The 14,962-nt window shown below is 47.4% G+C and overlaps 1 protein-coding gene across 4 annotated transcripts in view; it reads left to right on the top strand.

The window, feature by feature from the left end:
- APLP2 (amyloid beta precursor like protein 2) overlaps window positions 1–14,656 on the top strand; it is a 65,081-nt gene extending 50,425 nt beyond the window's left edge. For 2 of the 4 annotated variants that reach the window (XM_003795908.2, XM_023516782.1), the window contains 7 exons: window positions 3,252–3,351; window positions 5,191–5,334; window positions 6,765–6,800; window positions 9,833–9,918; window positions 10,578–10,652; window positions 10,980–11,135; window positions 13,196–14,656. In XM_003795908.2, the coding sequence (XP_003795956.1) occupies window positions 3,252–3,351; window positions 5,191–5,334; window positions 6,765–6,800; window positions 9,833–9,918; window positions 10,578–10,652; window positions 10,980–11,135; window positions 13,196–13,297 (699 nt within the window). In that variant the 3' untranslated portion in view covers window positions 13,298–14,656. The remainder of the gene's footprint in view (window positions 1–3,251; window positions 3,352–5,190; window positions 5,335–6,764; window positions 6,801–9,832; window positions 9,919–10,577; window positions 10,653–10,979; window positions 11,136–13,195) is intronic. The other 2 variants (XM_003795906.2, XM_023516783.1) reach the window with 1 other exon arrangement.
- Window positions 14,657–14,962: the final 306 nt, after the last annotated feature.

Consider the following 14,962-nt stretch of genomic DNA (forward strand, 5'->3'; position numbering starts at 1 on the left):
CACAACGCCTGATCATTTTTTGGTTGCAGCCATCACTGTTGTTTGGCAGGCCCGGGCTGGGGATTCGAACCTGCCACCTTAGGTGTATGTGGCTGGCGCCTTTGCCGCTTGAGCCACAGGCGCCGAGCCTATAAGATTTATTTCTGTTTCTCCTTTCTAATATCGGCATTGTCCATATGTCAACTTCAGTTTTACTTTCTTGTATTCATAAAAATGAACTTTCCTACAAGATAGATAGTTTAGCTTCCTTTTAAACCAGGAAGCCCGTAGTTTTCTTAGAGGGCCTTATAGTAATAACATCATTGATCTTACTTCCTCTCATATTTTAAATATCTGATAGAACCTCTGTAAGGTGACCACCCAAGAAACTATAACAAACGGTATGGAGGTGGTGAACGTAAGGAACTAGGTCTTCGTGATGCCACATGTCCAGTCTGTGAAAATTAGGTCAACTTAAGGAAGTGGTCAGAGTAGGAAGGTGGTCAGCTATGGAGGTTCTGCGGTCTTTGTGAGTACTGTACCCACGGGATGGACTTACAGTGGGGGGCTTATCCATCATCCCATGAACTCTCCGTCCCAGCTATTCTTGTGTGTGTATTATGATGGTAACATAATTTCCCTAGAGCTCTTAGGAATACTGGAGCTGAATTTTGTTCCCTTTGTTAAGCGTAATTCTTTAGAAGCCGGGTCTTTGAGGGAATAAAAGAACTCAGATTCCCAAAGAGTGTACAGAGTGTAGCAAGGGGCTGGGTTGGAGCCCTAGGAGGTGCCTGGTGTGGGCCTGGAGCTCAAGGCCCTCCTCAGCCTGGATGGGGTAGAAGGGAAGGGTGAAGGCCGAGAGGGCCAGAGTGGCCCGAGCGCTCGGGTGGAGAAACACCTGCCTCTTGACAGGACACTTGTCTGGTCTGCTTGATTTTTTTTCTTTAAAGACTCTCATTTTCCAAACTTCTGTTTCAAAGTTTGCTATGGTTCTTTTTTTTTTTTTTTTTTTTTTGAGACAGAGTCTCAAACTTGTTGCCCTGGGTAAAGTGTCATGTTGTCATAGCTCACAGCAACCTCCAACTCTTGGGCTCAAGCAATCCTTTCGCCTCAGGTTTTCTATTTTTAGTAGAGATAGGGGCTTGCTTTTGCTCAGGCTGATCTTAAACCCGTGAGCTCAAGCAATCCACCTGCCTCAGCCTCCCAGAATGCTAGGATTACAGGCGTGAGGTACCGCACCTGGCCCCTGCTATGCTGTATTTTAAAGAAAAATAGCCTGTTTTGTGTGGCAAGGGTAGGAGGATGGAGAGACTTTGACCAGGTATATTAAATTAATGTGAGAGAATTCTTGCAAGCACGATCAGACTGCCACACCCAGTGCTACGGGAGATGTACAAGAATTCTCCCATCTTAGCATGTCGGGGGTGGGGGCAGCCCGGCTCTCCTGCCTGCTACTTACTGCCCTCAGCCTGTAATTCTAGCAAAGCTTGGCCACTGGATTACATTAATCTTTTGCCTGTTCCCTATTCTGTTATCTAAATGCTAGAATAATCTGAAAACACTCAGCCTGTTACATGTAGCTGGTGCCATATCTGAGTGAGACAGAGCTGCTCTCCCCTGGTGCTGGCAGTCACTTCCGTTGTTCACTGTGGTTCCTGTCGTCCTGTGGGTTCAGGAGCTCTCAGGCCTCCCCAGTTCATCTGAGGAGGTGGGATCTCTGTCGGCACACGCCGAGACCCGGTGTATTGCAGCTCCATTTGCATTTCTTCTCTAAGACACTCACTCTTGCACTTTCCCATCAATTTACTTGATTGACAGAATGGCAAATATAAAATTAAATTGCTTTCATCCTTGCTTTTAAAGGTCAGAGAAACATCAATCTACAATAAAGGCATCTTTCCATTTAGCTTTTTTCCGTTTGGACCCTTCACATTAATGGCTTCAAGCCCACATAATTATCCCACTGGCTTAGATCTCCCTCTTTAGGAAAAGCTCCGTGGCTACAAGTCCAACCAGGCAGGGGTGGCTTTGCTGGGAAGAGCTTGTAGGAGCGACAGCAGCGTGCCTCTCGGTCACTTGGTGATGGTAGCCCACATCCCCTTTCAGTTCCATCCTGAAACGCTTTGAAAAGAAGTGACCACTTCTAGAGACTTATTTATTTATTTATTTATTTATTTTTGAATGGACAACTTTGGAACTTTTGCCTTCAGAAAAGGTATTGAGATGATAGATAAGTCTCCCATTATCCCCAGAACATCAGATTTATTTATACCTGAGTGTGACTTTTTTGAAGAATAGCATTTTAGTTAAATAGGAATAAACTAGTTCTCTTATTCACCATATTAATAATTTTAAGCAATTTCTTCACTCAGCCAAATCCATGAATGGTTCCCTCTTTCCCAAAATGTACTTTTCAGCCAGTAATTTTGATCTTTTTGGCGGGGGGTGGGGGGGAGGAGCTAGGTTTGAACCCATCACCTCCAGCATATGGGGCTGGCACCCTACCCTTTTGAGCCACAGGCGCTGTCCCTCAATCTTTTTATTCTGCCTAATCTGACCAGGGGTAAAAATTGACTCTTTCCTTTCACTCTTATTGAATCTTTACCATTGTACAAGTTAGGGGTTTTGTTTGTTTGGTTTTTGAGACAGAGTCTCACTGTACCCTGGGTAGAGTGCTTTGGCATCATAGCTCACAACAGTCTCCAGTTGTTATGCTCAAGTGATCCTCTTGTCTTAGTCTCTTAAGGAACTGGGACAACCGGTTCCCACACAATAACTGGCTAGTTTTTTTCTATTACTGGTAGAGACAGGGGTCTTGCTCTTGCTCAGGCTGGTCTCGAACTCCTGAGCTCAGGCAGTTCACCCACCTCAACTTCCCAGAGTGCTAGGATTATCGGCATGCGCCATGGTGCTGGGACACAAGTTAGGTTTTTTAACTCAGTACCTTTAGTAGTTAGTGACTTGTATGAAAATTAAATCAGCAACTGACTAGTAAACCACTTACTAAATTTTTTAGTAAGTTTTCTTTTAACTTGGAGCATTTTCTTTGAAGAAATTCTCTTTTCGCCTAGGGAGAGTATATGTAGTCTGAACACAGACTTTAGTGATGGGTAGGTTTGGCAGGAGGATTGATATGTTTCCTCTGACCAGCTGACATGCTGGACTCTGCATAAAATAGCCTTTGTGAAACGGTGATGTCCTGTCTCTTGAGTGCTCTCCTGGTCTGCCTGTTACCTGTGACGAGACCTCCCCCTTCATAACTGTGATTCCAGGTGATGACACATCTCCATGTCATTGAAGAAAGAAGGAACCAAAGCCTCTCTCTGCTCTACAAAGTACCCTATGTAGCCCAAGAAATTCAAGAGGAAATTGGTGGGTACTGATCATACCAGGTTGGCTAGAACTTCTTGCTTGGGCTCGGGAGTGGTAACTGGGCAAGTGGGAGCAGTAAGGCAGAGCAGTGGGCATTGGCACACTGTGGTTCCGGAAGTCTGGAATCTGCTGGAGCTTACATGACAATGTCAAGGAGTAGCCAAGGACACACTTCCTGGCCGGGAGCCACAGAGCTTTGAGTTTCATTGACCTTCTGTTAGCAGAAGAAAACCTAGGGTGTGAAATTGCAAGGGACCAGGAAGTTTCCTGTTACCATTTACCCCTGAATTGCTGATGTTTCAGAACATCCTACTTTATGTAAGTTCTCACCTTCTCTCCTAGTCTTTTTCTTCATTTGTCCAATAAATTTTATTTTGTCTGCTGTTGGCTAACAGAAGAGTGGTGCCCAAGCAGATGACCTCTGCTGGAGCTCATCTTACATCAGGAGAGAAGCAGATGTTGAAGTAGGAAAACAAGTGTTGGGTGGTGATGAGTTAACTGGGGCAGGGTGTGGAGAGAGGCTGGTGGTCAGGGCAGCTGCCTGTGGGGGCGGAGGCCTGAGACCCAAGTGGGGAGATTATAAGGGATTAGTGGAGGAGACTGTGACCACAAAGGCCTCACGTGTGGGTCAGGTGGCACATCTGAGTGGATGAGCATGGCCGGGACCCAGCAAGGTAGGGAGAGGGAGGAGGCCAAGGAAGTAGGCCAGGGACTGATGGGAAGAGACAGAGGAAGAGCAGGGAGTTTGGGTTTTATTCCAGGTTGGTGGGAAGCCATTAGAAGGTTTTGACTAGGAAATGAGTAGGTCTGGATTATGCTTTTTAGAACTTGAATTTTTTAAAAAACTTACTTGGCTACTATGTGGAAAGTTGATTAAAATTGGAAGCCAGCCAGGAAAGGACTATAAAAATCCGCAGTGTGCACTAAGGTGCTGCTGGAGGAGCTAGGAGCTGGGGCCCCAGGACAGTGGGGTGGTCTCTAGGAGATGCCCAGGTATGCCTGCCGGGCTGGGGTTGCATGAGAGCTGCTCGTTGACTGGGATGCTAGGTGGGGAAGGAAGTCAGAGGGCCTTTCATACACACTAGAATAGAAGTTACTGTCGGGCATTGCGTGGAGGTCTAAGGTAGGCTGTTAGATGAGGCAGAGGCTGGGCAGTAGGGATAGGAGTTTGGGAGTTGAGGTATGCATGTGGTTTAAAATCACAATCATATCTCATACACTGAGGGTAAGTGGGTCAGAGGGTCTGAACTCGCAATTATGTGGGATGAACGAGTCTGGAGACTGAACGGACAGCATGGGGACTGTAGTGTTGTCTGCTGAAAATTTGCTAAGAGTACATTTGGGTGCTCTTGCTCCCCAAGTGTACTGCTCTTACCAAAGCAAGGTAGCCATGGAAGGTTCCGGGTATGTTAATTTACAGGACAGCAGTAATGACTGTGTACATGTATATTAAAACATCTTGTTGTACACCTTGAATTACGCAGTTTTTTAAAAACCAAAGATCTGTGGTGTATGACGAGACCACATAACTGGAGTGTGGAGATGGAGAGGAGAGGGGTGGTGCCTGCGGCCCCCTGTGCTGGGCTCTGCAGTGCTGCAGTCAGGAAAGGTGGTTCAGGTCAGTCTGGAACCGTCACTGGTCTCCTTGGCACCTCTCCAGCTCTAGAGTGGCAGGAGTTAGCTGTCTCGGGGGGTCAGGTTAGCCCTTGCAGCCTACAGTGTGGGTTCTGAGTGGCAGGAGTTAGCCCTCTCGGGGGGTCAGGTTAGCCCTTTCAGGCCACAGTGTGGGTTCTGTGCCTGGATGCCAGTCCTCCTACAACCTGCTGTCTCTGCCTTCAGATGAGCTCCTCCAGGAGCAGCGTGCAGACATGGACCAGTTCACCGCCTCCATCTCGGAGACCCCTGTGGACGTCCGGGTGAGCTCTGAGGAGAGTGAGGAGATCCCACTGTTTCATCCCTTCCCGTCCTTACCTGAGAACGAAGGTGTGTGTAAGTGACAGTACCACTTGTGGGCAGCAGCGGGGAGGAAGAAATGAGAAAGTTACAGTCAGATTTTTGGAACTGGGTTGAGGTGTGCAGGTTGTGCTGCTCTGGGAGTCAGAGGAAGGGAGACTGACCGTGGGCAGGGAGCGTCTGGGTCCTTCTCTGTTTCGCAGATGGACATGTTCAAGGTCACTGCTCTTTCAGCTTGTGTAATGCCTTACATGTGGGAGGTACCTGGCAGCGTATATAGCGCCTCCGTGTTATCCATTACATTACCTTCTGGTAACAAATGTCTTGGGATTGTCTGGAGGTAATTGATGGAGAGGCCAAGGTGCAGGGCTGGCTCAGGGGTCACGTCTGACACAAGTGGGGGTGAGAATCTGTGTCCTAGGCAGGCAGTCTTTCCTTTATTCCCTTGCTGGTTCTTGATGTGTGAAAGTATCTCTGAAAGCTATGAGCCTGCTCCAAAAGTAAACAGGTTGCTGAGACCGGTGCGCGTGACCAGATTCTGTTTGTTGCTGTTGCACTGGTGATAATGATGGCAATGGCCACAGCTGTGCAGTGCTGGTGGCATGGCAGCTTTAGCTGAGCATTTTTACATGGCACTTGCACTCGGTCCTCAAAGTAACCCTCTAAGGTAGGTACTTGAGTGTCCCCATTTGGGGATTCTGAGGTTTGAAGAGGTTAAGGGACTTGCCCAAGGTTCTGAAGAGTATGGGTCTCCACCCCAAGCTGCTTTGGTCCTGCAGTCACTGTGTTACAGTCCCATAGCTCAGGCTGGATATTGTGCAGGAACAGGCTTGAGGAAGACACCAAATTGGAGGTGAGGTAGGGGTGGGCCTGCATTCAGCTGAGCCCTCAAACCTTGGCATAAATGCCTCTAAACCAGTCCTCTCAGAAGTACAGGCTCAGTGCGCTGGAGCCTCCAGTAGGAAAGCAGGCCCTGAGGAGGTGGCAGGTGCAGAAAGGCACCTTCCATCCCAACACCTGCTCCTGCCACAGACCCAGACCTCTGGCCTGCAGGTGGCTGTGCCTGGACACGTGCGTGCTTATGTGGGGTCAGGGCATCTCAGACACGGGGAGCTAGAGCCTCATCTCCTGTCGGCATATCAGTCAAACTAACTTCAGTGTTTGCTGTTTTCTAAGAAAAACAATTTTGTGGACTAAGACAATTTTCCAGAATTTCCCTGAAGAGGCCAAAACTAGACCTGCTACTCTCTTCTGTCCTGTCAGGGTTATTCTCCCACGGTTTGCCTATATCTTGCTGCTGGTCTGTTTATGGGATGTTTCAGGCATGTTTTTAAGGAAGAATATGTTTTGTTCAAATTATAGAGACATTCTAAGAAAGGAATTTTAAAAGAAGCCATTTTCTTTCTTAATCTCCTTTTGTGCTATTTTATTTTGTTTTTTATTGTTTTCCTTTCTGCTAGACACTCAGCCGGAGTTGAACCACCCAATGAGAAAAGGTCAGTTTGTTAGAGACGTGTCCTTCCAGATGGCCATTCCTTCCCACTCCCTAGTGTGTCAGAAATCTCATTCCCTGATTCATGTCATTACCTGATTGTTTTCCACCTCATTGCTTCCAACATGGCTGTGAGTGGAGCCGGGGTAGCCCGGGCGTCGTGTTGCTGCCAGGCCAGCCTGGCTTCCCAGCACTCAGAGCTTCAGAGGGCCTGGTTCCTGTGTGGCACCCTTAGCTTTCCCTCTGGGATGTCCAGAGAATGTACAGTAACCAAAATAGATGGTTTCATAAATCTTTTCAATCTGGATAGGATTTGTTTGTTTGGTTTTTTGAGACAGGGTCTCGCTCTGTTGCCTTGGGTGAAGTGCGGTGGTGTCATCACAGCTCATTTTAGCTCCCAACTCCTGGGCTCAAGCCATCCACCTGCCTCAGCCTCCTGAGTAGTAGGGACTTTAGGTGGTGCCACTGCACCTGGCTCATTTTTCTATTTTTTGTAGAGATAGAGTCTTGATATGTTGCTCAGGCTGGCGTCAAGTGATCTTCCTGCCTCAGCCCCCAAGAGTGCTGGGATTTAACAAGCATGAGCTGCCAGGCCCGGCCTCATCTGGATACATTTTTTACAATGTGCCCAATTTACATAGGTTGGTTTTGAATCACCAGTATATATAAAATAGGCTTCATTTACAGTCAGGTGGAGAGTCTCGTCCTTGGACCTCTGTTTTCTCTGCTGTTCCCACTTCATGTCTTTCATTTTTAGCTTTCTTTGCCCTCTGTCTGTGCCGGTTGTCTCAGGTCCACTGAGTTGTAGTGTCCCTTAGAACGTTAGAAGCAGGTGGAGACAAGCAAGTGCTGGCTGTGCTAACATCACGTAGAGCACTACACAAAGCGGTTTGCACACCCCATCTCTCTACCCACTGACCATCCTGCAGGGCAGGAGCTCCAGTGTGTAGATGAGACAATTGGAGATGTTTCTGAGATGACATGATTTATGCTGAGTCATGAGTGTAAGTTGTGGAGGATCCAGGATTTGAACCCGGTTTGCCATCCTCCAAGCCCATGTGATTCCTGTCACCTGAATTGCCTGTGTCAGCCGCCAGATCTCAGGAGATGGGGCGGTCTGACCTCTAGTGCCCTGTTGCACAGGTCAGGCGTTTCAGTTCTTAATGAACTACGTGAGCTCACTCTTTAGGCTTTGGCAGACTTTTATGAATGGACCAAAGTTGTGTTCCCTGGCTCAGAGTTTGGTATCCTGGTTTACATAACAGGTTGTTCTCAGAACATAAAAATTCAATTTGAATTTTCTGAAAATCATTTATATGTAAATGCTGTATTTTGTTATATTTAGATGTGCCTCTTCTTGGAGATGACTGTACCAACATTTTTTTTTTTCAACAGCACAACTTAGGTGTCTATAAAGATGAATTTTCTAGAAGTTTAACTGGCTTTTACCTTTGTATTGAAAGTGCTATGAGTTGGGAAAATTTGACCGCTCCCCTTTGGTCTCTTAGAGTCACTTGTTTATATACTTTTTGAAACCAGTCAGTGGTCAGTGTTTAAGAAACACATGGATTACACCACCAGAGAAGCATTTGAACACTTGAGATTGGTGACAAGCTGGGTCGGTGCCACACTAGTTTTCAGAGGGGATCCCCCATGTAACTGTTAAAATTCTTAGGAAGAGAAAGATGGATGTTGCTCAGAGATGGGTTTGTTGGACTGGATCATAAGCATCCTCCCTGAGGCACTTGCCTTCCCGATTCTTCCTTCTCAAGTAGTTGGAGTGCAGAATTGCTATTTCATTGGCATCTTGAGACTACAAAAGCCAACTCTGATTTAACTAGAATCAAGTTGTGCAATTCTTCTTTAAAGTGGAAATTTTGGAAAAAAGTACATCATTTTTGGCTGCAGTATACTGAGTTAATGCATTAGCTAGTCTTCAAGTTCAGCAACTACAGTAGCTGTTACTAATTGCTCTGTGTTGAGAATGAGTCTAGCTGTGAGCTGGAAAGCTCTGCTGTGGCTGGGCCTTGTGTCCTTGTCTGCCTCTGACAGGCCCAGGGACACCAGTGCTTTGCATGCCTTCAGGTTGGAATCTTGCTTGCACGTGGTCACCTTAAGGTGCCAAATATGTCATCAGGTGGGTCCATTTATGTTTATAAAGGTTCAAATCTAGTCATTTGCATGGAAATTAACTGTTGTTAAGAAACTGTTATAGCTAGAAATCACATGCTTTGGAGCTAAAAATAGACGATTGCGCGTCACTTTCCAGCCCCCTGGGTCTGCACAGCCCCATCGCCCTGCACGGATGCCGTATTTGGAGCATCAGCCACGAGCTGTTGTCCTGGGCACTGTCTGACCTTGCTCTTCTCGCTCAGTTTAGAGAAAGGTGCTTTGCATCCTGGTGTTGAATTCCTCTTGTGGATGGAGCACGTCTTTCCTGTTTGTTTGGAATAACCATTTACAATGTGACCGACTGTCATCTAGGCACTGAGAGGGAGGCCACCTAGTGGCAGACAGAAGGAAGCTGATAATTACAAACTGGGGGTTTTAGTGCTGTAACCTGGGAATGTGTCGCAAGAAGAGCTGAAACTTGAAGGACAAAAAGAGCAGGGGGTGGTGGGAGGGTATTTAAGGCAGAAGGAGTTGCATGTGGGCTACACCATCACGCTGCAGATAGACATGCAGATCACAGCTGGGTGAGGACCCAGACGCTGCAGCCGCAGGCTCGTGTCGCCACATACAAGGCTGCTGCGTGTTTTCCCCACCAGATGCCCTCGGACTCTGTAGGTCTCATGGTGAGCGTTCTCTCTGAAGGCTTGCGTTGCGGTTTTCTGAGTTGGACACACATCTGCACTCCCTCCTCTGTTATGCCCATCAGCCCTCTGAAACCGCCTGTGTCATTCATACATGTGGAGCACAGGGGATGTGGTAGCAGGTCACCGAGGGAGGGCCCTGGGGCGGGAGTTTGCTGCTGCTGTGGGAGCGGCATGAGGCCAGCTGTCCTTGGAAACTCTGCTGCGCTCTCTCTCCGTGCAGGATCTGGAGTGGGAGAGCAGGACAGGGGACTAATCGGTGCCGAAGAGAAAGTGATTAACAGTAAGAAGAAAGTGGATGAAAACATGGTGAGCCCCCTGGTTCTCTTTCACAGCGTGTTTGACTCCTGAGACTCTGGAGGAGGGTTGGGCCAGGGCCCCATAGTGGGGGGTGGAGCCCCAGCTGCTCCCACTGGCTGTCTTATTAGCATGTGGATAGGAGGAGGAGTGAGAACTCTTCTTAAGCAATAGCTATCCAGGAGGAAAATATATTTGCAACTAATGGCAAAAAAGAAAAAAAAAAAAAAGCCCCGTTAGAAGCCAATTTCAAGTGAGTATAGAGCTTGAGTGACTCGAGATTGGAGTAGAGTTGGGTTTCATTCTTGTTCTGTCTCACGTTATGCTTCTCCTTTTACTCCTCTGGCATTTTCTGACTTTCATATTTCTGGATTGTCCTTAGTTGAGTTTGATATTTAAATGTGGCATCTCAGTTATCTGTCCTGAAACACTGCTCCACAGCAGTTACTTACAGGGAAGTGCAGGTGGAAACCCTCACAGGGCCAGCCTGCTGGACACTTGCCCCTTCATCAGGGTTTGGTGAGTGGGTCCAGACATCTGTGACAGCACTGACTGGTCAGTGTCTGCTCCACACCCCACAAACAGTAAATGGAGGGGGAAGCAGCAGTGGTGTTTATACACATGTCCCCTTCACCGTTTGCTAGTTGATGACATCCTCTTGGCTGTTTTAGGTCGTCGATGAGACTCTGGATGTTAAGGAAATGATTTTCAATTCCGAGAGAGTTGGCGGCCTTGAGGAAGAGCCGGTAGGTACCTGGCTGTGGGGCCTGATGCCGAGGGTCCTGTCAGGCTCACTGTTTCTCCTGTGGGTGCAGTGGGGGAGATGCCCGGTCTGTTAAGTACATGAGGATCCCTCTTCTCCATCTTCCCCATACTTTTTGATTAAGAAAGCTAAAATTAAAATCTCAGTGGAGGTTGGGAAAGTGTGTGGCTCTCTCCTTATGGATGGTTGCCTACAAGTCAGGAGCTTGGTGCCACCTGCCTTTAAAGGAGCGTAGTCCTTGCTGAGTTGTTTGGCTCACAGCGGCCTAATGGTCAATGGAGCCTTGTTCTGTGTCTGCTTTGTCATTCAGGAATCCGTGGGGCCTCTGCGGGAGGACTTCAGTCTGAGCAGCAGTGCCCTCATTGGCCTGCTGGTCATTGCAGTGGCCATTGCCACGGTCATAGTCATCAGCCTGGTGCTGCTGAGGAAGAGGCAGTACGGCACCATCAGCCACGGGATCGTGGAGGTGAGGGGCTGGTGGGGGGTCTCTGTGTGCTCTGGGCCAGGGGTGGGGGCCAAGACTGTGAAGAGTTCAGACTTCTCAACCTCCCAACTACTGGCCTGCTGCTGTGGGCTAAATGACTCACTGGATTCTTTGGTCACATTTTGGAAGTTAGCAACTAATACACAGGTCCAGTTATAAGGGGCTGTGGCCAACGTTCAGCATTAATTTGAGCCATGAGGCTCGGCACCTATAGCTCAAGCGGCTAAGGTGCCAGCCACATACCCCTAAGCTGCCGGGTTCGAATCCAGCCCGGGACCCGCCAAACAACAATGACAGCTGCAACCAAAAAATAGCTGGGCATTGTGGTGGGCACCTGTAGTCCCAGCTACTTGGGAGGCGGAGGCAGGAGACTCACTTGAGCCTAGGAGTTGGAGGTTGCTGTGATGCCACAGCACTCTACCCAGGGTGATAGCTTGAGACTCTGTCTCAAATAAATAAATAAATAATAATTTGAGCCTTGACTCAATGAATGTCAGAGTCATGAGAACATTTTATGCTAGAGAGGGTAAAAACTATTATCAGATTATTATCTTAGTGTTTCCATTTTATTTTAATATTATTATTTTCATTTTGAGACAGAGTCTATGTCACCCTTGGTAGAGTGCCATGGCCCACAGCTCACAACAACATCAGACTCTTGGGCTTAAGTAATTCTTTTGCCTCAGCCTACCAAGTAGCTGGGACTACAGGTACCCACCACAACGCCCGGCTATTTTTGATTAGAGTTGTCACTGTTGTTTAGCAGGCCCAGGCTAGGCTCAAACCTGCCAACCTCGTTATATGTGGCCAGCACCATACTCACTGAGCTACAGGTGCCGAGCCTATTATTATTTTTTTGAGACAGGGTCTCAGTCACCTTGGATAGTGTGCGGTGGCATCGTAGCTCACAGCAACCTCAAACTCTTGGGCTTTGAGGAGATTCTCCTCCCTCAGCCTCCCAAGTAGCTGGGACTACAGGCGCCTACCAGAATAATTGGCTAGTTTTTTCTATTTGTAGTAGAGATGGGGTCTTGCTTTTGCTCAGTTTGGTCTCGAACTCCTAAGCTCAGGCAATCTACCACACCACACCCAGACCTAGTGTTTCCTTTTTAGATATTTAAGAGTAAGGGACTGAGGATCACACCTGTATTTAAGAGTAAGGGACTGAAGCTTACACTTTGGCAGGCCAAAGCAGGTGGATTACTTGAGCTCTCATGAGTTTAAGACCAACCTGAGCAAAAGCAAGACCCTGTCTCTACTAAGAATAGAAAAACTGAGGCAAGAGGATCACTCAACCCCAAGAGTTGGAGGTTGCTGTGAGCTATGACACCACAGTACTCCACATAGGATGACAGCTTGAGACTCTGTCTCATAAAAGGAAAAAAAATAGAGTTAAAGGACTGCTACTAGTCCTATTTTTTAATAGGAGGAAGAAAACAAAAAATCAATAGGGAATTTAGAAGGAGCCAAAGCATCCTGTTTTCTGTTCTGTCTTCTAATTAGTGATTGAAATTCTTGCCACTGTTGGGGGAGTGTCCAGAGTCTCTTCATTACTGAATATAAACCCAGTAAGGAATAGAATGTGCTGTGGAAAGTCAGCTCAGATGCAAGTCTTAGTTGTTGGGTTTTATCTCCCGCTGGAAACCAGCCTCGCTATAGGACTTCAGAGCTGGAAAAGATCAGAGGTGGTGTGGTTCTCCTCCTGATTTCATAGCTGAGTTAGGGGGCTTACCTCAGCCACCCCAGGTAGTAAGTACTGGAACTGAGACTTACTTGCCTCTGTGTTACCAGGCACCCTGTTGACTGTCATCTTCCACATGGACGAAGCTTTCAGGGCTCTGGTTTCAAAGGCATTACCTCTCTGCCCCCTTTTCTTTCTCCTCCTGGGCTCTTAGCACCAGCTCTCATTTGGTCTAATGGTAGCAGGATGCTGGCTGCTTTTGGTCCCCATGGGATTGTGCAGCAAATAACTTCAGTCTCCCCACACCCCGTGCTGATGTCCTCACTGGTACTGTGGTGAGCTTTGACCTTTGTCTTTCCAGGTTGACCCAATGCTCACCCCAGAGGAGCGTCACCTGAACAAGATGCAGAACCATGGCTATGAAAACCCAACCTACAAATACCTGGAACAGATGCAGATCTAAGCGGCAGGGTGTGCGTGGCGCCCTGGCTGGAGTGGGGCGGTGCAGGTGGCCAGAAGAGGCCCAGCGATTTGGATTAACTACTGACCAGCAGTTGCTGCCAGAGGGTTTCATCTTACACCCTGACTTCTTGGATTGTTAAGACTATAAAGTACTACTGTAGAATTGCAATCTCCATTCTTTTAAATGGGTGAAAAATGTTAATATAACAATATATGATATATAAACCTTAAATGAGAAAAATGATCTATTGCAGATATTTGACTGATGTAGTTTTCTTTTTTAAATTAATCAGAAATCCCACTTCTGTTGTATTGTCTCACACATGCTCTCTGTGTAAATGGGAAATGTTGGTTTTCAGTGATAGGCTATATGCGCAGGCTGTTTGTCTCAGTTACACTGTACGGGTCAACTCTAGGCTCATTCCCTGCCCTGGCTTCTATTGAAGCAAAGAGGGCGGTGTGTCCTTAAATGAGCTTTCAGGAAGTAGCCGAGAGGCTGGGTGGACTAGGGAACTGGAAGTGACCACTGAAGCACAGGCTGGGCAGCCCTCTCACGGTGATTTTAAAGGACCAGTTCCTCACAAGTCTGGCATTTCCACTGCTGGGTACCTTGGTGTCCCACACAAATGCTGTCACCAAGGCGGTTAAAAGCGTTTTCATTCCGGCCCCTTAGTGAGCCTGATGCACACAGATGAGGGTGTCCACTGCTGCTTTCCTCCTGAATCCAGTTCTTCCACGGAAACTAGCCTGTAGTTGGTATATGGCGTTCTTCCATCTCGGCCGTTTCCTAATGTAGCTTTTTACTGTCCACTTCCCCTTCCAAGTACGTCCAGACGTGTGGTCTCTTCCTCCGCGGCAGTTTCCCCCCACAGGCACTGACCCTCCTGCTCCCCTTTGTGCCCTCACTCTGCCTCCCCTGCCACCAGCCTCCTCAGGGTGCCCCAGGAGAAGGCCACAGTAAGGAGGCAGCTGATGGCACAGGGGGGAGTGGAGGTTTGTTTTTATGTGAACAGAGGATGTTCCAGGTTGTACTCGAAACTGATCTGTAGACACTGTGGAAAGCTTTGAAGATTCCTGTCTCTTCCACGAGTCTTTGTGATGCTTGTACAGTTGATGTTGATGCTCACAACTTTTTTTTTTAATTCCTTTTCTTTTTTTCTTTTTTAAAATATGAAGGTTCTGGTAACCTGTGGTGTGTTTCTTTTCTGTTTTCCGGTGATGTGTTTTTTTCTTCCTTGCCTTTGACCCTCTCGGTGTCTCTTCCCACTATGCACAGATTGAACTTCACCTACAAACTCCTGACTGTGATCTGTGGAGAATGTACAGAGTTTAAACACATCAATAAATACTTTAACTTCCACTGAGACTCCTTGCTTCGCTGACCGTGGCACTGACCTGCGATGGTGGCTCTGCCCCTCCAGCCTTCAGGGCCTCAGGCTCAAATACGTCCCCTCAAGCCAGTCTTGACACTTGGGCTGAAATTCCACTTTTCACTGATAAAATAAGAGGGAAAGTCTGCCTGGAACATTTGTCTGGCAAAGTTTAATGTGGGCAACTAGTATTTGTTAATGATGAGACTTTCCTTAATGTGGGCAACTAGTATTTGTTAAAATGAGACTTTCCTTAATGTGGGCAACTAGTATTTGTTAAAATGAGACTTTCCTTA

This window comes from Otolemur garnettii, unplaced genomic scaffold (genome assembly GCF_000181295.1).
Source record: "Otolemur garnettii isolate 467f Iridium unplaced genomic scaffold, OtoGar3 scaffold00097, whole genome shotgun sequence".
NCBI lineage: Eukaryota > Metazoa > Chordata > Mammalia > Primates > Galagidae > Otolemur > Otolemur garnettii.